This window comes from Spinacia oleracea, chromosome 2 (genome assembly GCF_020520425.1).
Source record: "Spinacia oleracea cultivar Varoflay chromosome 2, BTI_SOV_V1, whole genome shotgun sequence".
In the NCBI taxonomy this organism is placed as follows: Eukaryota; Viridiplantae; Streptophyta; class Magnoliopsida; order Caryophyllales; family Amaranthaceae; genus Spinacia; species Spinacia oleracea.
The window spans coordinates 87835173-87859537 of record NC_079488.1 but is presented as its reverse complement, the minus strand read 5'-3'; the positions used below and the strand labels follow the sequence as shown (position 1 = coordinate 87859537).

At 38.1% G+C, this 24365-nt stretch overlaps 2 protein-coding genes and 1 long non-coding RNA gene across 6 annotated transcripts; all 3 read left to right on the top strand.

Annotated features, from left to right (window-relative positions):
- Positions 1-6435: 6435 nt before the first annotated feature.
- Positions 6436-7592, top strand: LOC110797520 (casparian strip membrane protein 2-like). The gene is made up of 3 exons (XM_022002634.2): positions 6436-6839; positions 6923-7046; positions 7141-7592. Exons 1-3 carry the CDS (start codon positions 6535-6537, stop codon positions 7354-7356), a joined length of 645 nt encoding a protein of 214 aa, XP_021858326.1. The 5' UTR covers positions 6436-6534; the 3' UTR covers positions 7357-7592.
- A 3495-nt stretch (positions 7593-11087) lies between these two features.
- LOC110781498 (uncharacterized) lies at positions 11088-13534 on the top strand. Of its 2 annotated transcripts, XR_008928198.1 has the most exons (5): positions 11093-11222; positions 11310-11387; positions 11492-11586; positions 12220-12284; positions 13311-13534. It is a non-coding gene; the product is annotated as an uncharacterized lncRNA (long non-coding RNA). The 2 variants fall into 2 exon arrangements; XR_008928197.1 differs by having other exon boundaries at positions 11088-11387.
- A 2199-nt stretch (positions 13535-15733) lies between these two features.
- LOC130467986 (uncharacterized) lies at positions 15734-20226 on the top strand. Of its 3 annotated transcripts, XR_008928195.1 has the most exons (5): positions 17785-17914; positions 18002-18079; positions 18184-18278; positions 18912-18976; positions 20003-20226. XR_008928195.1 is itself a non-coding variant. In XM_056837232.1 (3 exons), the coding sequence occupies exons 1-2, from the start codon at positions 15753-15755 to the stop codon at positions 18938-18940; spliced, it is 1128 nt and encodes a 375-aa protein (XP_056693210.1). In that variant the 5' UTR covers positions 15734-15752; the 3' UTR covers positions 18941-18976; positions 20003-20226. The 3 variants fall into 3 exon arrangements, 1 of the variants encoding a protein (XP_056693210.1); XR_008928194.1 differs by having other exon boundaries at positions 17780-18079; XM_056837232.1 differs by lacking the exons at positions 17785-17914; positions 18002-18079; positions 18184-18278 and adding an exon at positions 15734-16851.
- Positions 20227-24365: the final 4139 nt, after the last annotated feature.

Here is a 24365-nt window from a genome sequence, read left to right as displayed (position 1 = left end):
AATATAGATTTAGTTTTAAGTGCATCAAAAAATCGTCGTTTCGTCTTTTTTTAATTAGAACATAAAATCGTTTGAATAGAACAAATATAATAACACTTAATAAAAGAACATAGATCTGATGCGTTGGATAAGAACAAAAATACATTTAAATAAAAATATAGATCTAGTTTTAAGTACATCAAAATATCGTCGTTTTTGTCTTTTTAATTAGAACACTAAGTGGTTTGAAAAGAACAAATACAACTAATAAAAGAACATAGATTTGTTGTTCTTTTCGTCTCTTTCATTCTGTTCTTTTGTTCGATAAGGAAAATGAAAATGTTGTTCTTTTTCATGTGTTTTGTTCTCTTGCTCTTTTTTTTTTGTCTTTTTCTTAAATTTTTTTGAGTTTTTGTTATTTTATTTTTCTTTTGATTTTGTTCTTTGTGTTTTCTAAAAAAGTTGTTGTTCTTTTTTTAATTATTTTGTGTTCTTTTTAACTTTTTACTGTTTTTTTAATTTTTATAATATTATCGAGAATATGTTTTTTTTTCTTTTTCTGTTGCATTTTGCACATGATGTTCTTTTTGTAAAATAGTTGTTCTTTTTATTATCAGGAGAGAGAATATGGTATTTTCAATTTTGTACATTTTCTTTAGTTTTTTAACATTAGTGTTCTTTTCAGCTTCTGGTTAATGTTCTTTTCGTTTACTCTATTATGTTCTTTCTGTTTAGTTTCTTATGTTCTTTTTGTATTTTTTTTGTTTTTTGCGTTTTGGTGCAGGTGCACGTAGATCTACGTGCAGGCCCCTACACCATCCGCACGTTTAGGGATGTCAATGGGGCGGGGCGGATGCGGATGTAGGTCCCTCCATCCCCATACCCACCTAAAATTTTCATCCCCATCCCCGCCCCATCACCCATGGCGGGTACAAAATTCATCCCCATCCCCGCCCCAACGGGTATAAACTAACATCCATCCCCGCCCCAACGGGTATAAACTAAAATCCATCCCCGCCCCACCACCCAATTGGGTATCCATCCCCGTCTTATCCCCGCCTCATACCCGCGCCAATACCCGCCAAAATTTTCTTATTTATCAAACATTTTCCATATATACGGAGTAATGAAAGTTAACCTTCGAAAAAAATACTGTATGACTAAAGTAACATATATAATTGAAAAGAAATCTGTCATAACAAAAAAAATCTCACCTAAATTCATATTATCACTTAAACATGCAAATAAATCCAAACTCAACCCATCACCCACGGCGGGTATGAAGCGGGGCGAGTGGGGATGGGGCGGGGCGGGCGGGGATGGGGCGGGTTCGACACAAAATCCACACCCGCCCCATCACCCATGGCGGGTACGATTTTTTTACCCATCCCCGCCCCATCACCCGCCAAACCTACCTCCATCCCCGCCTACTTGGGGCGGATGCGGGGCGGGTCTCCTGCGAAACCCGCCCCACTAACATCCCTACGCACGTTGCACTAGAAGGCCCGGTTTTAAAAAAACGTTTTGGACTAACTAGAGACATATCGTACACAGGACTGTTCGGGGTAGCGTTTGAGGTAACAAATAATATTTTGAGTTTTGACCTAATAAAGACGCAGCCTCAAAAGTTGATCCTTAACAACTCTGTTCTTATTACCATGGGTTCCCATGTTTTGACACAAGTAGAAAATTATTTATTTTATGCGTCACTTTTACATTCATTTGTTGCGTTTTTGGCGTAGCTGCTAACAGAGGGGCCACAAATGAATAGGTATTCATTTGTGACGTTTTAAAACACTGCTAATAAATGTTTTGTTGCATCATTGTGACATACGCCTCATATGAATACACAAAAACGCCTCAAACCAAACTCTAAAACGCCTCAAATTAATGTAAAATGAATCAAATTAAAACTCCGCAAATAATGTGTATTTTTTAAAAAATAATAATTTATTTTGTATATTAAACAACGATTGAGCCACGTATATGTGGGAACCTGTACTCACACCACATTTATACAGTGACCAAAAGTATCATCAATCAACATAAACTTTCAAGAACTTTGATTTATACAAAATACCACCAACTATATATCACATGTTTACAAAATTAAACAAAATCGATCATACCTATGTCTTCAAGACATTACAATTTTACACCAAAAAAAGCCAATTATGTAAGACTTTCAATAGCAAGAAGAGATCAATGAAGTGTTAATCACACCAATGTTCGGTGAAGTATGATGCCCATCAAGTTCCTCTCTCCATATTGACCAAGCTTGATTCAATTAGAACTTGTTTCTTTTGGGCAGGTAATTCAAATAAGGGAATTCAATGGGTTAATAGAAAACGTCAACTTCCTAAAGGCCTAGGTGATATGGGCATTCGAGGTTCATCATGCTTGAATAAATCGTTTCTCGTGAAGCATCTATGGCGTTTATGTAATAGTTATCATTCTATACTATGTGCTACGGTTGATGACAGACTAAAGTCGTATCACCTAATAAAAAATAAACCTAAATTCACTAACCGAATAGCAAGGAAAGTCAGGATCGAATCCACAGGGAAACATTGTTCTTCCTACTACTAATTAACAGGTCTAGACTATTGGTAACAAGAAAATTGGTTTGGTTCGAGTATTAAAACTACGACAATAATCAAATACGATAATAACAATATTAAAAGAATCTAGGGTAACAGTTCACCACAAACGCAGACTAGGATTGAACGATGGACAATAATAAACAATTCACAAATATAACTAGGAAAACATGCATCTCTCGGGTATTATGAATTCCTTAAGAAATACAACTAACAGGCTCTCGCAATTTACTAGAAATATCTATATCCACAGATCATAAACATCAGATTTATACCTCTCGGCGCATAATCTAAGATTAATCAAACTCAATCAACATAGTCATGCCGAACAGAATTGACGAACAATTAAAACAAGCTATAGAAATTACAATCAATAATCAAGCATTAAATCCAATCCAATCCCAGTCACACATTCATGGATCCCCTAAACTATAGAAAATAGGTTACTCAAACATATTTAAATTATACCAAGCAAACATCATTAATGAAAACATACTTAAAATTCAATAATAAAATATCAAGGAATGAGATAATAACGAATTGAAGAACAAAGCGTGGATCGGAACTGAAAAGTTTGCAACTTGAATTGAATGGTAAATGTGTTTAAAAAAAGTTTGGGAGTGAAATAAAACGTAGGGACCTTCAACATAGGCCTTGGGACGCCTATGTTGAATGACATAATACCGAATTGGTCTCCCTTCGGCCGTAGATTGCCGGGTGACCTTCAACATAGGCCTTGGGACGCCTTTCCGTCTTCTAATCACCGAGTGTAACTCTTAGGGCTCGAATATGAGCATCTTAGGCTCCTTAAAGTTGACAAAGATCATCCCGAACTAGCTCGGGATCGTGTAGTGGCCCGTGAAATCATTAAATAAGCCTAAAAGACTGATTTCACTTTAAACTACCTGAAAACTCAAGGCACACTACATAACACATACTGTATTAGTTTTAAAAAAGGCTCAGGAGAGCTCATTAAAGATAGAAAAGTACTAAGGGACGAGGGTAAAAACACTATAAAGTATGCATATATCAGTTGACTACAAGTTCTTGAAGCCTTTGCAAACTAGAGTACAAGCGTCGTTGGTAGGCTGAGGTCTTTTTTGGGGTATGCATGGTATGGGAAGAGCTTTCGATAATATTTTTAGAGGTTGTAGTTGGAAAATTGGCAATGGAAAGAAAATATTAGCAGGGGGTACTAAATGGTTTCAGGGGGTGAGATGCTTGTTTTTAGTTCAAACGTTATACGTTACAACAAGCTAAAGATTGGAAAGATCATTATTTCATTAATACATGAGGTGCGGGTTGGAACCATTACATGATCAGTGCATCCTTTGAATTCTATAAATAGATGCTCGTAGAATAGTTGGCATTGAATTTCCAACCACGAATTCAGAAGATTTCCTTTCCTGGAACTTTCACAAGTCGAGAAAACTTACAGTTAAGACTGCATATGCTATGCTGGTAGTTGAGGAAGTGTTTGAAACTATAGATGTTCCAGTCAATAATATTTATAAGATGCTTTGGTCTCTGGGTATCCGTCCTAAGTGGAAATTATTTTTGTGGAAACTTTTGCATAATGGCTTTGTAATTAAGGTCAATCTTGGGAGGAAAGGTATTTATGTTTCAATCTCCTGTGATTTATGTGGTTGTGACAAGGAAGATACACAACACCTTTTCGCTTTTGTAACCTTGCAAAATAGGTTTGGAGGGGTAGATATCTAGCTATCCACTCAGAATTCAATGAAATCATATCCTTCTCAGAATGGTTTCTGTTTTATATCTGGCAATATCATCGCCAAAATGGGAAGCAGTATGAGAATAGTGTAATTTATTACTCCCTCCACCCCGGAATACTCGCAACGGTTTGACTGGACACGATTGCCAATGCACAACTTTGACCATCAATATCTTCAATTACATATTATAAAAACTTATAAAATATTAATATTTTGAAAATATTTATTAAGATGAAGCCAACAATATATTATATGCTAACACTTATTTTCATATACTATAAATAAAATAGGGTCAAAGTGAATTATGTCAATAGTGCAAAAAGTCAAACCGTTGCGAGTATTCCGGGACGGAGGGAGTAGTACACTTTGGGGGCTATGGTACGTCAACTGGGAATAACTGTGTTTTTAGAGGAGAGATTGCGACTGTAGCAACTATTCAAGCAATTATCACACAAGGGATTGAATGCCTGTGGAATTTTTCACCGACATGACCAACCTTATCTAAGGTTTCTTCAGCCTCCGGAGGATACACTAGGTTTTCCCCCGGTTTTTTCAAGGCCATCATTTCGGGTATTGAATTCCGGGTACTCCAACTATAATTTTGGTTGATGGTTCATGGCATAAGATAACTAGGAATGCATGTGTGGGTTGAGTACTAGAAGGTCAACAACTGCAAAATGGAGGATTTTGGGAGGGGAACAGCCGAGAACTTCCCATTCCGCTTTGCAAACAAAGACTAAAGCTTGTCTTCTAGGTTTATGTCGGGCGTCTCAATCTTCAATAACAAGGGTTATAATTTTAACTGACTAGCACCGTTTACTAGAACTTTTAAGAGGAGATGTTTTGTCAGATATGCAGGTCATGAGGACGATTGCGGATATCAAGGAAGTTGGAAAACTTTTAGTTGGTATTGTGTCAACAAGGTTGATCGCCAACAAGTGCAGCTGGCTCGTGATCTGGCAACTGCAGCTTCGACTTTACTTTTGTATTTTATATTTTCCTTAGTTTGTTTTAGTTTGTTCCTTCCACAAGCTTATGTTAAAAATAAAAATAAAAATAAAAATAAAAAATTCTAAATGAAGTACTCCCACCGTCCCCTTTTTTCCTTTACATTTGGTATTATACACGCGATTTAATGACTAATTAATTTGCATTGAGATTCCTCTATTTTTTTTATTTAAACAAGGCAATTAAAATACGTTTATTTATAATATTTTTACTTTATCAAAAATCTGACATTGGGAAAATGTGAAAGATTTAATGCCCCATTGGAGAAGTGTTAGAGATTAAATGCCCAATGAATATAACTGGTTAAAATAATCCTTGGTTACGAATTTTGATAGAATATTAAGACATTTATGTGATAATTAAAAAAAAAATTACTTCCTCCGTCCCAGATTAGTTGTTACACTTACCTTTACACAAAGTTTTAGGTGATAAGTTGTTGTTTGGTTATCAATTGTTATTTTATTGAAAAAATTGATGTGATAGGAGTTAGTGGGGTATTTTTTTTAATTGAATGAGAGAGTGTGGGGACAAAAGAAAATTTAGGTGGAAGAGAGAGACAATATAATAATTGTGGGGTCATTCCTAATTTAGAAGTGTAACAATTAATCTGGGACGGACGAAAAAGGAAAGTGTAACAACTAATCTGGGACGGAGAGTTTATAAGGAACAAAATGAGACACTTACCCAAAATAAAATATGTAAAGAAAAAAAAGGGACAGAGAATGTATTACTTTTCTCAAAATATAGTATTGTTCTTAGATGGATTAGGAAAGAAGTAGCATTATTTTACATCATCCATTTCTTTGTTATAAATTGGTCAACTTGAAAACCAGTGCTAAACATAAACTAGTATAAAAGGTCAACCGACTCTATGACTTATAATTGGTTGTCAAAGCGCATAAAATCAGATTACCCAATCCATTGATAATTGATTATTCACCTAAACTTTTATACTATAAAGTACCAATTAATCATCTAATCCAACACTTAAAAACCATATATACTTACAAATAATGATTAAAAAGAATTACCAATTAATTGTTTTAGCTAGCATACGTAACAACTCCACCATGCAATTCTAAGGTATATAAGTGTGATCCAACATCCAGCATTATTCACAACTCTCTTAATCATCATCATTCCATCTCTCTCTTGCAATTTCCTCTCCCATTATTGTTTTTTTTAATAGTTTCTTGGAAGCTAGAATTAAGATGACGAAAAGCGGAGAGCATTACTCGACCTTGGAAGTGGAAGGTGAGAGCAGTGGAGCACGCGAAGCAAAGGGGAAGTCTCCTATAATGGAAGCTCCGTTGATAGGAAAAGGTGTTGGGCATTCAAGCGAAGGTGGGGCCGGGGTTAAGAGAGGGGTTGGTGTTATTGATTTTGTGGTTAGGTTGTTGGCTCTTGCGGCTTCTCTTGCTGCTACTATTATTATGGGAACTACTGATCAAACTCTGCCATTCTTCACCCAATTCTTCCAATTTCGTGCTAGATATTATGATCTCCCTACTTTCACGTACGTTAGTTTTTCTATTTCTTAACTCCATCACTACTTAACTTTCCCTTCATATACATTTAACATTTTTGTTTAATTTGCAGGTATTTCGTGGTTGCTAACGCTATCGTAGCAGCATATTTGGTGCTGTCGATGCCTTTCTCTATTGTCACAATTGTTAGACCCCTTGCCAAGGCACCAAGGCTTATCCTAGTCATCTTTGATACCGTGAGCTTCAACTCCTTTTTATTTCTTCTATATATTATTTCTTCTCTATATTAGTATATAATTAAAAGAGTTATATATATATATATATATGTAGATTGCGTTGACTTTGACCATATCTGCTGCTGCCGCGGCTGCTGCAATAGTATCCTTGGCTCACAAAGGAAACACAAACACAAACTGGATAGCAATTTGCCAACAATTTGACAATTTTTGTCAAAGGTCTAGTGGAGCTGTGGTTGCGTCGTTTGTCACCGCTGTCTTCTTCATATTGCTGGTTATTCTCTCTACTGTCGCTCTCAAGAGCCACTAATTCATTTCGAACTTGGAATTTCGAATTTGGAATGTATATGTTACATGTAATTGGTAATTTTGTTTTTATGTATTGGTGCTTAGACTTGTTAATGAGTGAGTTATTTGTGTTTGGGAAAAGTTTGTACATTAATTGGGGATTTGCAGCAGGTTAAGTTTTATGCATGATATGATCAACTCTTGTATCATTTCTACTTTTCTTATAGCAATGGATACTCTGTGATTGTTTTGCTAAGTATAATTTTTTCTTCCTCATTATTTTTGTGTTTGGAGAAGAAATATCATTAACAAAAATACTCCTACGAGATTGCAATGCGCATAATAAAACCGCCAATGTCATCAATCACTAAAAAAAATATCACAAACTTTTCAGAAAGGCCGATCTACGATAATATATTGTGTGGCGGCTTAAAAGATGAAGGTTATCCGCACCTATTCTGTTCTTTTAGTTACCCTTATTGATGTTATAAGTTCTCTTTATTGTAGTTATAAGTTACCTTATTTTCAAAAATCATTAAATGACAGTTTTGGGTTGGTTGGTTGGCTTTTATGGCTTAGTTTATTTGTTAGAAAAAATACTTTTGACTTACTGTATTTGCAAAATAAACAATTACGAGTATTAATTAGACTTAATATGGATTTTGAGTTAGCATTTTGACTAATATGTATGAAGATCATTTTAGAAAATTGGCATGATCCCACTATTTTTAAAAGGATTTTTTGCCAAAAAGGACCTGTTCCGAGTGTGGAACTGGGAGGACGTTCCGGACTGCCTTGGCCCTGTCAAGCAGAGCAAACGTGAGCTAACCTCGGGGGTTTAACCGAGGAAACCCCCTCCGATGCCTAAGTCAGCAAATAGATAAGAAGTCTTTAGAGAGGGAATATAGAGAGAAGGTGGAGCAAGTACCGTGTGTAAGAATATATCCCATCATGAATGATGTGGGTGCTATTTATAGGCGTACTATTCTGTACTTTGGCCTACTTAGATGCCGCCACGTGTATGACGGCGATGTACTTTATTCCTTGTCGTTGTCGTTTAGCCTGCAGGTCCCTTCTTGGACTGATGCAGTTTTGCCTGGCTCTGCTCTGTGTCTTTACACGTGATCTGGGGAGGTTTGATCTGCCTGGGCTGCATATACTTGGCTTGGGGTTTAGAGTCTTTCTTTGACTTGGGCGTGCCCTGGGTGTCAGGGTTTGCTCTGTTATTGATGTTCTGTCCTCTCTGGATATGATCCCGTACAACTAGTCCCTCAAGAGTAGAGCTGACCTTTTAAGTCAGGTCTGCTCTTTTGTCCTTGATCTGGATATGACCCCGTACAACTAGTCCCTCAAGAGTAGAGCTGACCTTTTAAGTCAGGTCTGCTCTTCTGTCCTTGATCTGGATATGACCCCGTACAACTAGTCCCTCAAGAGTAGAGCTGACCTTTTAAGTCAGGTCTGCTCTTCTGTCCTTGATCTGGACTCTTTGGGGTTGCAATGCTTGTTTTGTTGGTTTCTTGCTTTTGTTCTGGCTGTGTATTTTCTTGCTACCAGTCCCTCCAGAGTAGATTTTTTTTTTTTTTTTTTTTTTTTTTTTTTTTTTTTTTTTTTTTTAGGCGGGCTTTCTTTGAGGTGAATGGTAAGAAATCTTTGGGGATTTTAACCGGCTTTTCCTCGTGCCACGCGTTGCCCATCCGAAGAGTCAATCGGAATCGTCGCTCAATCTGGACCGTCTTTTATCATGATTAAGTTTGGTTGTATTGAGGTCTACACGTGTCCTTCATCCTGCTTGTGCAACTGTATCGTTGCTCGCATCCTAGCCGTTCTTCTTTGGCTTTTAAAAAGAAAAGGTAACTTCCTTCCTTCTTCATCTTCATTTCTTACCTTCTCTCTCCTTGGCGTTTCTGAGAAAAAAACACTCGAGTGCTCTCATTTTCCGTTGCTTGTTATTTGCAAAACTCTTCTCAAAATTCGATCTTTTGCACATTTTTGTGTTTGCCGTCACTTTTCCGGTCGATTGCTAGTGTTCTTGTTGCTTGTGGTGGTCATTTGCCCCTCGTGTTTTCGTTTACCATTTCGCGAAGGGAGGTTTTCGTTGCTGTGTTCCTTTTGATTATAACTCTATCTTCTTTTTCCGGTAAGTTTCTATTTTTTGCTGTTTTTTCGATTCTTTTGCACGACTTTTGTTTGTTGTTCGCTTGATTTTAGTGTCTTTGGGGTTTCAATTTCTGGTATTTTTCGCCATTGTTAAGTCGTTTTTGAACTTCCGCCATTGTTGAGTAGCTTTTCCCCTTTTTTTTTTTTTTTGTTATTTACCTTTGTGCCCTTTTCCCTTGTCCTGTGACTTTCAGTTCATAATGTCTGATGCATCTGATAGCCAAAACCTTAGTAGCTCAGGCGCTAAAAGCGTTTCCTCTGCTTCCTATGTTACCTCTTCTCCCTCCTCTGTCTCTTTATCTTCTGATGAGGAGACTCGGGCTTCTGCTGAGCACAGAACCAAATCAATGCATGATGTTTTGTCTCGCTCTGTGCCTGCTGTGATTCCTTTGTCCTCTGACGATGAATCCTCTGGGGAGGAGCCGCCCCCCCCAGATGCGGGTGATTCTGGAAGTCCTGACTCTACGGCCGACCTGTCCCCATCTTTACGTCAAACTCTTAGGGAGATGCGCCATGACTATCTGTCGCGGATAGTTAGGATAAATCCGCCGTCCAATGTCCCCCCAGGGCTTGATGTTCAGCCTCTGTCTGAACAGGCCTGGTTAGATGATTTTGAGCAGCTTGCTGGAGCTAATGAGTCTGAACTGTCTTTGCGTGTTTACAGACGCCGGGAATCTATTTTTCGTTCTATGATGGCCAACCATGTCACTATTTCTGTGGGTGGGCAAGCTGGTGGGGAGGATATTTTGGCCCAGGTGAATGAGATGAGGCCTTTTCCAAACTACGTGGAAGAGAATGTCGTTCCTGGGGATTCGACGCCCTTCCTTTCTGAGGCCTCTGCTTTTGGTCCCTTACAGGCGAAGCTGAACACTAAGTGGACTGATGATGCGCGAAAAGAGAATCACGCTGTTGTTGGTAAAGAGTTTTATGGTCTGCCTGATGGTTATCGACTCATCGTGCCAGACGATGATGCTCGGATTACTCATCCACCAGAGGGGTGCATAGGCGTTTATGCCTATAGTCTGGATTTTGGTCTGCGCTTTCCTCTGGATCCTACCCTGGTGAAGATTCTTCGTGCCTTCAACGTTTGCTTAGCTCAGCTCCATCCCTTCGCTGTTCGTACTTTGATCAGCTATATTTGTGTAATCCCCCGTAAATTTATAAATTTTATTAATATATTTTTAACGTATATTATTTATATTTAAATAGAACTTATGAATTTTAGTAATAAATATATAATTAACGTATATTCATTTTATTTTAAGTACGTTCTAAATATTTAACGATTTTTGAACTTTATTATATTTATATATTTAATGTATATTTAATTTTATTTAAATATGTTCGAAATATTTTAACGGTTTGTGCAATCAAAAATGATTTTAGAATTTTACGTGAAAAGAATTCGAATTACAAAAACGCGTTCGATTGAATTTGGATAAACAATCCTAACTATTTTTTGGATTCGATTAACCTCAATTCTAGTCCTAGCCCAAGTTGACAAAGCCCAAATAAGTAAACCCATACCCCAATCCATGTTCTAATCTCACATAAACAACTCTCCCCTCCTTGCTTCAATTTCACGTGAAACCAAAAACACCTAAACCCTCAAACTTTGCTTCCCCTTCACGTGAACTCTCAAGACCTTGCTCTCCTTCACGCCGTTCTCCTTGCTGCCGCCGCTCACACCGCCAGACACTCCTGCACGTCACCGGAATCTTGTCGACGCCGGTAACTCCCACCCTTCTTCTTCGTCCTTTCCTCCTCCTTCATTGCGGTATTGCTTTTCTTTCCTTTTAATCGTTGTTGTTTGCCCAGCCACACAACCACCGCGAGTTTCCTCGCCGCCAGCAACCGCCGCGAACCTCACCGTCGCTGGACCGCCGACCTTGCACGGTAGTCCTCTCTCCTTTGTTCTCTTTCCCTTCTTGATGTGTTTCGTCCTCCCTTATTCGTTGTCCTCTTGCTTCTCTCTCACTCGTTTTTGTTGGATGCGGCAGCCACACACAACCGCCTGTGCACCGCCGTGCCTCAACTCGCCGCCGATCTGCTGCCGCGCCTGTGCTCCGGCCAGCCTCTTCCCTTCTCCTTCTTGGTTAATCCCTGGAAACCCCTACGTGAATTAAATAATTTAAATTATGTTTTAATTAACTTTTAATAATTTAAATTATGTTCTTGAATTTAATTTATATGTTTTTATGATCTAATTAGAATTTTCAGATTTGCATATATGTTTAAATGATGAATTTAATAACGTTTTAATAATTTAAATTACGTTTCTTGAATTTAAATAATAAGCTTTATGATTTAATTATGAATTTCAGAATTATAGGTTTGCATAATTGAGTTATTAATTTTCAGATTATCTAATTACATTGAAATATTGATTTGTGATTGTTTAAAGTATGAAATTCAAAGTTTTTATGATTGTAAATCATGGTAGGACGGGTATGGATTATTAAATTTATTGTTTCGAGGTACTAGGAACATAGATTGGCCTTGGTGAAGTTTTTAAATGAATTATATTGCTGAAAATTTAAAGTACGATGCTTGCAAAAAGTTTTCAACGAATTTCAATCACTAGTTCAATAATTATGATGCTAGGAAATCAAATGTTTAGGTTTCGATATTGGGGAAGGTTCTAAATATGTTTAGGATGCAATTAGAATGCTTTATGATGGTTGCCAATGATTAGAAATTGATTGGGATTATTTGTTGGTTGTTTTAGGCGGAGAATTCTCTCTAGGCGACTTTTGAAAGTGTTAAAGTGGCCTATCAGTTTGTTTACACAAGGTACGTACATACCTGTGTGCTTGGAATGAGTGTGATTTGTTGAAACCATATTGAAATGATTCATGAACTTCGTTATGTCGAAATGATTAAGGAACTTGGTTATGTTGAAATTGTTGATGAACTAGGTTATGTTGAAAGTGCATGTTTAATATTGTTGGATGGACATGTTAAGCATATATATTTCGTTATGAGAATTATAGCATGTTGGTATGGATGATTGATGCGAACATGTTGGTTGGGAACATTAGATTATTATTTATATATATTGATTCAGATCGATTGTTTATTGTTCCCTTTTAGCTTTTCACTACTTTATAAGGGCCGAGGACCTTGTTTAGTAAGTTGAAACCTTATACCCATATAGAGGGGTTGATCAGTATTAAAGGAAAGGTTGAATTAATTGGAATAAGTCTTGTGTGACATCTCTGTGATCACTTGCTTAATTCAAAGATAAAAGAAGTTGTGTTTACTTGTTGAATATAATATTTATGTTTGATGAGTCATAACCAAGTATTAAAAGTTAAGTCATGTAAAGTGAACATGAGTAGCAATAGCTTTAGACTGTGCACGTCTAAAGTGTCGGACAATCAGGAGTTGGGGTCATGGGTAGCCTATGGCTTTTTCTGGGGCCGGATTGATCACCGGTTCTATTTTTATTTAAAAGTCCCTCGATATCGCAGGTCATTGGGGTTTACGGAGTCGCGCCCGTACCTCGTCTTCCTTAGTGAAGAAGAAGAAGTTTCTAGTAGACAACTCAGTCCATTGACTAATTCAATTAAAATAATGTTAATGATACAAAGGTCTAGTTCAGTCAAATATAGTTTTCAAGTCAATATATTTTGATTATCCTTGCTTATGTTTTATTTAGTATCATGTTAGGATTGTTCATTTAATATAGAATCATGTTAGGACTATTATTGATTTAGTATGTAGTACTCAGCTTTGCTGATTACGTGCTTTTGCTTGTGCATGTTGATCATGGCTATGCCTTATTGATCCTGTGATGACCCAATCTTTGGTGAGCAGTCTCTAAGGATCAATAAGCATTGTCCATCTGCAGGTTTGAAGATGTTGCATCATTGGGATCGGGAATAGAGAGCTTGTATTTAGTTTTGTTTTGATAAGTTGACTTGGGTTTGTTTAATCGGACTTTAAACTTGTCGTACTATTTATATTTCCTTATTTTCTTTTATTGGTTTTTGGGATTAAACCTGTAATCGATTATTTATAAACCTAAAGTTAGTTTTATGTTTTCCGCTGCAAAATTCTGAATAAGCCGTTACGTTTTCACACGGGCGATAATGCCTTGATAATTCTCTACGTTTTATAAAAAGGTTATTTTAGAAAAGAGAGAATTGTCGGGGTGTTACAAAGTGGTATCTAGAAGCTAAGGTTTTACTTTAAAAAAAAAATTTTAGGCGCCTAACTATCTAGTTATTTAAAATAAATTTCTTAAAAATCGAGATTCTATGTATTATAGTGTTAAAAAAATTGGTACTTTTTTTTTGGGGGGCCGATTTCATTTTACCTTGTTTGAAAGTATACGATATTCCTTATTTACGTTCGAAATCAAATTATTTTTCCAAGTTAAAGTGATACTTTGGACATTTTTATTTTTTTTATTATTTATTATTCAAACAAATAAATAAAAATAATATGAATACATTTTTTTTAAAAAGGAGTTCAATTTTTATTTTATTTTTAAAGTTGTTTCAAGATTTAGAATTCGTTAATTAGGAAATATAAATCTTTTTCGAATTAATAACTTTATTTTCTAATTTATTCGCTACGCATTTCCTTAATTTATTTTACTTTATTTATTTTATATTTTTATTTATGTTATTATTCTATGTTATAATTTTCTTATATTAGCGTCCTTTTACCTTGTTATTTAAATTATTTCAATGCTTTAGCTTATGAGAGATGGGTAGTATAAGAAGGGCATATAAGATAGAATTATATGTGCATTAGTGGCTAGTCAACGCTAGCATTAGAAATTGATTGTTATGTACGTGCGTGTGCTAATTGTTTAAGTGTTACATTTACAAGTGCATAAAGAATTGTTTGATTCCACCAAACTTATCGATTACTGAACCTTGTTTATGTTTTGGCTGGAAAATCGTTAGTGAGACCTTGAATTGTTTATTTCAGGAATAAAATGTTTCTTTCCAAGTATACCAATATAGGATCCTTCGAGAAACTTGATATAGAAACCCCAGATATTTATGTGAAGAAAATTGTGTTTGGATGTGAATATTATGCTAAGGTTCAAGGGCAACCTATCTTAATGAGAAAGGATATCATAGCAGCCACTATCATTAATTGCTTACCTAACAAATTTCCATACCTAGAACTCAAGGAAAAGTTTAAAGACATGCATTCTGATAATGGAACTCCAAACTTGGCTAAGTATGGAACTTGGGATGGTAGATGGAAATATGATTCAGAAATTCTGACCACCGTTATTGAAGCGGCAGAAAGTGGGTTTAGAGACGGTAAAATCGTAGGGAGTCATGTTGGGGATTCAGTTACAGAAGAACCTATGGGAATTAGTGTAAATAATGACCTAGAGGAAAATGATGTAGCTGTGGAAAATGAGAATGTAGGTGTTGAGGCAGAGAATCCTAACCCAGCGGCTCATGAGCCAACCATTGAGATCTCTAGTGATTCGGATGCAGAGTTCGAAAGTGAACAGGAGATGGCAAGTGAGCCTAATCAAGATGAAGACATGGGTGAAGATGCAAACCCTGAGGAAGACCCCGATGAAGACCCTGAAGAAGAGTTCGATGATCTTGAGATCTAAATTTCACTCCGCAAGTTTCAGGAGCAATGGATAGGCAAGAGGCCACAAATATTTTGAAGTCATAAATAGTTAATTAGCTCTTTTATGTTTTAAAGAATAAGTAGCAAAGGTACAACTATTTAAGGTTTAAGTTTATTGAAGTTTGAAATGTTCTTTATTATTTTCAAGGATGTAATAAACCTCTATGGAGTTAGCAATAAAAGTTAAAGTTTCCAAGGAATTTTTCTTTATTCTATTTTGAGGATTCCATAATACTCCAACCTCTAGATAGTACGACATGGATTAATTGTTTGCATACTCAATGTGAATTGTGGATCAATTTAATTGCCACAATAATGTTAAATGATTTGAGTACATAAAGGAAGTGGGGTCCAATCTAGACCCTCATGACCAATATGATTCAAAATGTTATGCCTTATGTGCAGTATGAGAACGTCTTTCGTGAATTATTGAGTATGATTATTTCTCAATGATGATTGCATCTTGTAGATGATTGTTGCACCTTTGTAAACGATTGTCGTGCCTTCATAAATGATGTGTATTTATGTGAACATTGTTGGTTGAGGCGATCTTTATGGTCAATTCAAGTATTAAATTGTATGGGATAACGTAAGTGACGTTTCAAACCTAAAGTAGAATATACTAATTGCAGGTCGCGTTCTAGAATGGCCAACAACAATGATCTAGCTGCTGCAATTCGCCTCTTGGCGGAAAAGCTAAACCAGGAGAGAACTGAGCGCCCCGACTCTGCAGGGGAAATGTTTGAAAGACTTTCTAAGGTTAAGCCACCGTATTACAAGGGGCAAGCCGACCCAACCTTCCTGGAAAACTGGATTAGGGAGTTTGAGAAACTATTTGAGGCTGTAAGTTGCCCTGGGAGTATGAGAGTAAGTCAAGCTGTCCTTTACCTGAAAGATGAGGCTGACCTTTGGTGGAAGGAAAATGGAACTAGACTAAGTGTTGCTGAGGGATTCAATTGGGATTCATTCATAGTTGCCTTGAGGGGGAAGTTTTATCCTCCTTTTATGAGAAAGCAGAAAGCGCAGGAGTTTATCAACCTTAGGATGGGGAATATGACTATTGCTGAATACTATAGCAAGTTTATAACTTTATCGAGGTTTGCACCTGAGGTGGTAGCTACTGAGGAGCTAAAGGCTCAAAGGTTTGAGCAAGGGCTGACTGATGAAATTCAATTGGGATTAGGTGGAGAAACCTTTACATCCTTAGACATAGTGTACGGAAGAGCTGCTCATATTTATGGTCTGCAGTCTAGAAGGGAAAAGAAAACTGTGGTAATTGGGGAAAAGAGGAAAGATTTTAATGCTGGGGGTAACCAAGAAAACTTTAAAAAGAATAGAAACGGAAATGGGAATGGAAATGGAAATTTCCAAGGAGGAAACAATCAGGGGCACCACAACAACTCGAACCCATCTGAGAGAGTGCATTATTGCAAGATGTGCAGTAACAATCACCCTGGTAAGAACTGCAAAGGAGAATTAGTGACCTGCAACTATTGTCAGAAAAGGGGACATAGGGAGTATGAGTGCTTCACTAAGCACAGAAAGGAACAAAATAGTAATGGAGGTGGAAACCAAGTGAGGTTTAACCAGTCTGGAGGTCAAAATTCAAAGCCTGGAGGGGCACAAAACAATCAAGAGAACTATAATAAGCCTGCAAATGATAACAACAACCCGAATAAGGCTCCAGGAAAGTTGTACATGATGAATCAGAATGAGGATGAACGATCTGCCGATATGGATTCTGGTACTTTTCTATTAACTCCGCGCAAGTTAAGCATTATTTAATTCGTGGTGACTTGTTCTTTTGTTTCGTCATCTGTTGTGAAAAGTCTAAAGTTAGTAGTTTTAATGATATAGGAATTTTGAGGATAGAATTCGTCAAAAGAGAATTTTAGTTAGTTATTCCCTGAGGTGAGTTACGAGGGCGTAACTCGTTTTCTTTAAGGGGGTAGAATGCGATAGAAATTCGCGCTTTTTACCTATTTTGTGGCATTTTCTGTGCTTATTTTAGCAAATTTTACAAGTTGATGCAAAGCAAATAGACTCTCCGCATAAGAAAATGTGTTCATTAGTAACACAAACAGCTTTGAGTTGGCAAAAGAGTGCACATAGGTGGCACAAGTATTTCTCTAGTAAGAATAAGTTAAAAGCTTTTGGGAAAATGTGGGAAATTTCGTGTCAAGTTTCGGGACGAAACTTCTTTTAAGAGGGGTAGATTGTAATCCCCCGTAAATTTATAAATTTTATTAATATATTTTTAACGTATATTATTTATATTTAAATAGAACTTATGAATTTTAGTAATAAATATATAATTAACGTATATTCATTTTATTTTAAGTACGTTCTAAATATTTAACGATTTTTGAACTTTATTATATTTATATATTTAATGTATATTTAATTTTATTTAAATATGTTCGAAATATTTTAACGGTTTGTGCAATCAAAAATGATTTTAGAATTTTACGTGAAAAGAATTCGAATTACAAAAACGCGTTCGATTGAATTTGGATAAACAATCCTAACTATTTTTTGGATTCGATTAACCTCAATTCTAGTCCTAGCCCAAGTTGACAAAGCCCAAATAAGTAAACCCATACCCCAATCCATGTTCTAATCTCACATAAACAACTCTCCCCTCCTTGCTTCAATTTCACGTGAAACCAAAAACACCTAAACCCTCAAACTTTGCTTCCCCTTCACGTGAACTCTCAAGACCTTGCTCTCCTTCACGCCGTTCTCCTTGCTGCCGCCGCTCACACCGCCAGACACTCCTGCACGTCACCGGAATCTTGTCGACGCCGGTAACTCCCACCCTTCTTCTTCGTCCTTTCCTCCTCCTTCATTGCGGTATTGCTTTTCTTTCCTTTTAATCGTTGTTGTTTGCCCAGCCACACAACCACCGCGAGTTTCCTCGCCGCCAGCAACCGCCGCGAACCTCACCGTCGCTGGACCGCCGACCTTGCACGGTAGTCCTCTCTCCTTTGTTCTCTTTCCCTTCTTGATGTGTTTCGTCCTCCCTTATTCGTTGTCCTCTTGCTTCTCTCTCACTCGTTTTTGTTGGATGCGGCAGCCACACACAACCGCCTGTGCACCGCCGTGCCTCAACTCGCCGCCGATCTGCTGCCGCGCCTGTGCTCCGGCCAGCCTCTTCCCTTCTCCTTCTTGGTTAATCCCTGGAAACCCCTACGTGAATTAAATAATTTAAATTATGTTTTAATTAACTTTTAATAATTTAAATTATGTTCTTGAATTTAATTTATATGTTTTTATGATCTAATTAGAATTTTCAGATTTGCATATATGTTTAAATGATGAATTTAATAACGTTTTAATAATTTAAATTACGTTTCTTGAATTTAAATAATAAGCTTTATGATTTAATTATGAATTTCAGAATTATAGGTTTGCATAATTGAGTTATTAATTTTCAGATTATCTAATTACATTGAAATATTGATTTGTGATTGTTTAAAGTATGAAATTCAAAGTTTTTATGATTGTAAATCATGGTAGGACGGGTATGGATTATTAAATTTATTGTTTCGAGGTACTAGGAACATAGATTGGCCTTGGTGAAGTTTTTAAATGAATTATATTGCTGAAAATTTAAAGTACGATGCTTGCAAAAAGTTTTCAACGAATTTCAATCACTAGTTCAATAATTATGATGCTAGGAAATCAAATGTTTAGGTTTCGATATTGGGGAAGGTTCTAAATATGTTTAGGATGCAATTAGAATGCTTTATGATGGTTGCCAATGATTAGAAATTGATTGGGATTATTTGTTGGTTGTTTTAGGCGGAGAATTCTCTCTAGGCGACTTTTGAAAGTGTTAAAGTGGCCTATCAGTTTGTTTACACAAGGTACGTACATACCTGTGTGCTTGGAATGAGTGTGATTTGTTGAAACCATATTGAAATGATTCATGAACTTCGTTATGTCGAAATGATTAAGGAACTTGGTTATGTTGAAATTGTTGATGAACTAGGTTATGTTGAAAGTGCATGTTTAATATTGTTGGATGGACATGTTAAGCATATATATTTCGTTATGAGAATTATAGCATGTTGGTATGGATGATTGATGCGAACATGTTGGTTGGGAACATTAGATTATTATTTATATATATTGATTCAGATCGATTGTTTATTGTTCCCTTTTAGCTTTTCACTACTTTATAAGGGCCGAGGACCTTGTTTAGTAAGTTGAAACCTTATACCCATATAGAGGGGTTGATCAGTATTAAAGGAAAGGTTGAATTAATTGGAATAAGTCTTGTGTGACATCTCTGTGATCACTTGCTTAATTCAAAGATAAAAGAAGTTGTGTTTACTTGTTGAATATAATATTTATGTTTGATGAGTCATAACCAAGTATTAAAAGTTAAGTCATGTAAAGTGAACATGAGTAGCAATAGCTTTAGACTGTGCACGTCTAAAGTGTCGGACAATCAGGAGTTGGGGTCATGGGTAGCCTATGGCTTTTTCTGGGGCCGGATTGATCACCGGTTCTATTTTTATTTAAAAGTCCCTCGATATCGCAGGTCATTGGGGTTTACGGAGTCGCGCCCGTACCTCGTCTTCCTTAGTGAAGAAGAAGAAGTTTCTAGTAGACAACTCAGTCCATTGACTAATTCAATTAAAATAATGTTAATGATACAAAGGTCTAGTTCAGTCAAATATAGTTTTCAAGTCAATATATTTTGATTATCCTTGCTTATGTTTTATTTAGTATCATGTTAGGATTGTTCATTTAATATAGAATCATGTTAGGACTATTATTGATTTAGTATGTAGTACTCAGCTTTGCTGATTACGTGCTTTTGCTTGTGCATGTTGATCATGGCTATGCCTTATTGATCCTGTGATGACCCAATCTTTGGTGAGCAGTCTCTAAGGATCAATAAGCATTGTCCATCTGCAGGTTTGAAGATGTTGCATCATTGGGATCGGGAATAGAGAGCTTGTATTTAGTTTTGTTTTGATAAGTTGACTTGGGTTTGTTTAATCGGACTTTAAACTTGTCGTACTATTTATATTTCCTTATTTTCTTTTATTGGTTTTTGGGATTAAACCTGTAATCGATTATTTATAAACCTAAAGTTAGTTTTATGTTTTCCGCTGCAAAATTCTGAATAAGCCGTTACGTTTTCACACGGGCGATAATGCCTTGATAATTCTCTACGTTTTATAAAAAGGTTATTTTAGAAAAGAGAGAATTGTCGGGGTGTTACAATTTGGGTCTGTCGGTTTTTGGAGTTTCCTGAGACCCTTTCTCTCTGTAAGCGAGTCCATCATCTGCGCAACAGCGGTACTGGGAACAAGATTGGCTGGTTTTCCATCTATTGCAATCGTGGAAGATTGACCTGCCATGGGATGCCTACCGGCCAAAAGGAGTGGAAGGATAGGTTTTACTGGCTCGCTGTCCCTGCTGACTTTCCTGTTGCTCGGGGCTTTGTTAGACCTCGGACTCGGCTAGAGGGAGTCGAGATTTTGGATGGTGCTGTCTTGGAGGAGAGGGCTTTTGAGCATTTTTCATCTGAGCCCAAGTTTAATGCTGCTGGTAAAGAGGTTGGGCGGTTGCCTCGTGTTTGGCTTCCGCATTCAAGTTATGTTCTGCGGAATGACGTGCTGTCCGCTATGTTTCTTTGTTCTACTCACCCTCAAGGTTAGTTCTGTGTTACTTTCTCACTTCACGTTTTCTTTTCTCTTTGTGCGAGTTGTTTTTTTTTTTTTTTTTTTTTTGTTTTTTTTTTTGTTTTTTTTTTTGTTTTGTTTTTTTTTTTTAGGTCGTCGATTCTTGAATCTTGAGGAATTGGGTGTTCGGGCTGATGGTTCTTTCATCTGCGCTGCTCCCCCCGATCCTGCTGCGAATGGGTATCAAATTTTGGCTGACCAAATAGAGGGCAGCAGGAGAAGTTCTACACGCCGTTCTGGTCGGGGTGGCGGTTCTGGGATCGTTCCCAGAGTGTCTCGAGTGGTCTCCTCTACAAACACTGGTTCTGCGAGCACTCCTATTCGTCGAGGGCAGACCTCTCGCGGAGCTTCCCATCGTGGTGCTCTGTCAGGCTCTCGTCGTGACCGAGCCGATTTCGAGGCTGGGCTCGAAGCTCCGACAGAGGATGCAGGCCATGATTTTGGGGAAGTGGCTGGTGAGGTATGTGACCAGCCAGGTTGTTCGGGCTCTGCGTCGGAACCTGTGGATATCGAAGCTGAGGAGCCGCCTTTTGTTCAGAGTCCTGGGAAACAACCTAGGCTTGATAGTGGAGCTGAGCAACTTCGAGCCTCCCCTTCTGCGGCTGATCCCCATCGTAGCAACACTTCTGGTAGCTCTCTTCGACAGTTTCTGGAGCAAGAGCTTCAAGGAAGTGATCTGGCTGCTGATGATCTTGACCTGCATATCACGGGTCGGCATAAGGAGTTTGTTGAGAAAGAATTTCTCGACATTCGTCCCCAGGCCGACCCTGAGCTGGCTGCTATCTTCTCTGGTCCTTCTGCTTCGGATCGTACTTTTGTCCCGCGCTGGGATGTGTCCGAATCAGAAAGCTTATATGGGAACTACCCTGAGAAAGGCGGGACGCTTGTCCTGAGGATGTTAAGAGGTCTGCAGTTGCCCAGCGACCTGCCCAAAGAGCGTTTGTATACTCCTGGGGCGAATGCCTGCCAGAAGGTCATGGAGGTATACTTGGTTTACTTCTCTTCTCCTTTGGTACATTGGTTCGTTTCTTTTGTTATGCACCAACTTATAATGCTTGTCTCTTTTTCTATGTTCTTAGTGTGGCAACGCTGTTCGTGAGTTGACAGAAGTCTTCATAGTTTACCAGAAACGACTTGCTGCCAACGTTGCTCACATAGAGGCCCAAAAGAAGAGAATTGAGGAGCTCACTGCTGATCTGGAGTTATCTTTGACCTGTCTTACTTCGGCTAATGATCAATTGAAGCTTGTTACTGAAGAGCGTGATCAGCTGCAGGCTAGCTTTTCTCAGGCCCAAATTGATCTGGTCACCGGACAGCAGAAAATTGAGGCTCTCCAGCAAGACTTTCTCTCTGTTGAGCAGTCTCATGACAATGAGATGGCCCAACTGCAGAACTCCATCGAAGATCAGCTTGCGGCTGCCGTTCGCGACTTCCGTCGGTTAGATGAGCAGTATGCTCTGCGCACTCAGAGCTATGATGGCGGGTGGAAGGCTGCTTCGCTAATAGTGCAAGAAAAGCATCCTGATCTTGACTGGTCTCCAATCGAAGCTGCTTGGTTGGCTGGGCTCCATGTTGAGCTTTTGAGAAAGAAGAGGGAGGCCGAGCAAGCGTCTCTAGCTGCGGGCGGTGCGGTGCCAGAAGATGATGGGGTGCCTGATCATTGTGTTGAAAATGTTCACCCTGGGGAATTGCCTCTGTCTGATGCTGAAGATGATGTTGGGCAATAATGGCACAGGCGGCTGTCCCCATGTTCATCTTGCACTACCTCAGCCAATGCGTAGTTTATTTTTTCTGGTTGTTTTTGTCCTCCCTGCGTGGAGAGTAAGAATTTGTTTCTGGGGATAATATTTATCGTTTTTAGTTTTGATCAACAGTGGCCATTTTTGTAGGGCTGTACATTGCATAAGTTTTTGAGGTATAGCCGCCGGTCCCGTTGTTTGTTAACTCGTCGTGCTTATGCTGTCTTTTACCTTGTTGCTTTTTGCTTGCTATTTTTTTTTTTATTGTTTTGTTTCCCCCATATTTCCATTTGACCCACTTTGCATGCTTGATTGTCCTGGCTTTGGCCAGGGCAAAATTCAAAAAGTATTTCTATATTCGCCTCGACCTGTTTTGGACTGTGTATTGTTGAGTTATCCTGGCTTTGGCCAGGACAAAAACCGAGAAGTGTTTTCGCATTTGCTTCAGCCTATTTTGGCTGTGCCTTATTGAATTGACCTGGCTTTGGCCAGGACAAAACTCGAGAAGTGTTTTTGTATTTACTTCAGCCTACTTTGGGCTGAGTATGATTGAATTGTCCTGGCTTTGGCCAGGACAAAGCTCAAAAGGTATCTTCATATTTATTCCAGCCTATTTTGGCTGCGTATTATTGAATTGTCCTGGCTTTGGCCAGGACAAAGCTCAAAAAGTATCTTCATATTTATTCCAGCCTACTTTGGCTGCGTATTATTGAATTGTCCTGGCTTTGGCCGGGACAAAGCTCGAGAAACGTTTTTGCTTAAATCTCGTTGAGAAAAAAACTTACCCAATAACTTGGTTGATCAGACCAAGTTATTCGTGGGTAGCGTTTCCCCTTTTTTTTTTTTACGAGTTTTAGCCGTTCACCTTTTACTTTTCCAAGAGACCTGACGCACTTTCTTCTTATCGAAGGTAGCTGGGCCAATTTTTATTATGCTTGTAAGCGTGGAAAATTACAAAAGTGAAGAACTACTCTGGCTTCTATTGCCTTGTTATAGTATTAACTTCTTGTGTCTATACATAGTATTTCTTTAGCATGTTGGCATTCCAGCTATTCTTCAATTCTCTTCCTTCCATCGTCATTAGATGGTATGAGCCTGGGGCTACCTCTTTTGTGATCTGGTAAGGTCCTTCCCAATTGGCAGAGAATTTTCCTTCTGCCTTTCCCTTTCCAGTGGCAGCTGTTCTTCTGAGGACCAGATCCCCCACTTGCATAGGTCTGTGCTTTACCCTCTTGTTGTATGCCCTGCTCATTTTTTCTTTGTTTGCTGCCAACTTGAGTTCTGCTTGCAGCCTGACTTCTGGTAAGAGATCTAATGCTTCCCTCATACGCTGCTCATTAGTGCCTTCCTCATAGTACTGCACTCTAAAGCTAGGTAGACCCACTTCGACAGGCAGGACCGCCTCAGCCCCAAAAGCTAGTTTGTAAGGACTTTCTCCTGTTGCTTCTTTTTCAGTGGTCCTGTTGGACCATAAGATCTCTGGAATAAGGTCGGCCCATGCACCCTTAAAATCTTCTACCTTCTTTCGCAGTGCTCCCAGGATTTGTTTATTTGCTGCCTCTGCCTGACCATTGCTCTGGGGATGGCACACAGATGCGTATGCGAATTTTATTCTTAGTTCAGCGCAATAATCCTTTATAGGAGTGCAGTCGAACTGTGTTCCATGATCGAAGACCAAACTTTCTGGGATGCCGAACCTTGTCACAATGTTCTTCCAGATGAAATCCTTCATCCGCTTGGCTGTTATGCTTTTAGTGGGCTCTGCCTCGATCCACTTAGTAAAATAGTCAACTGCCACGATCAGAAATTTTCTTCCC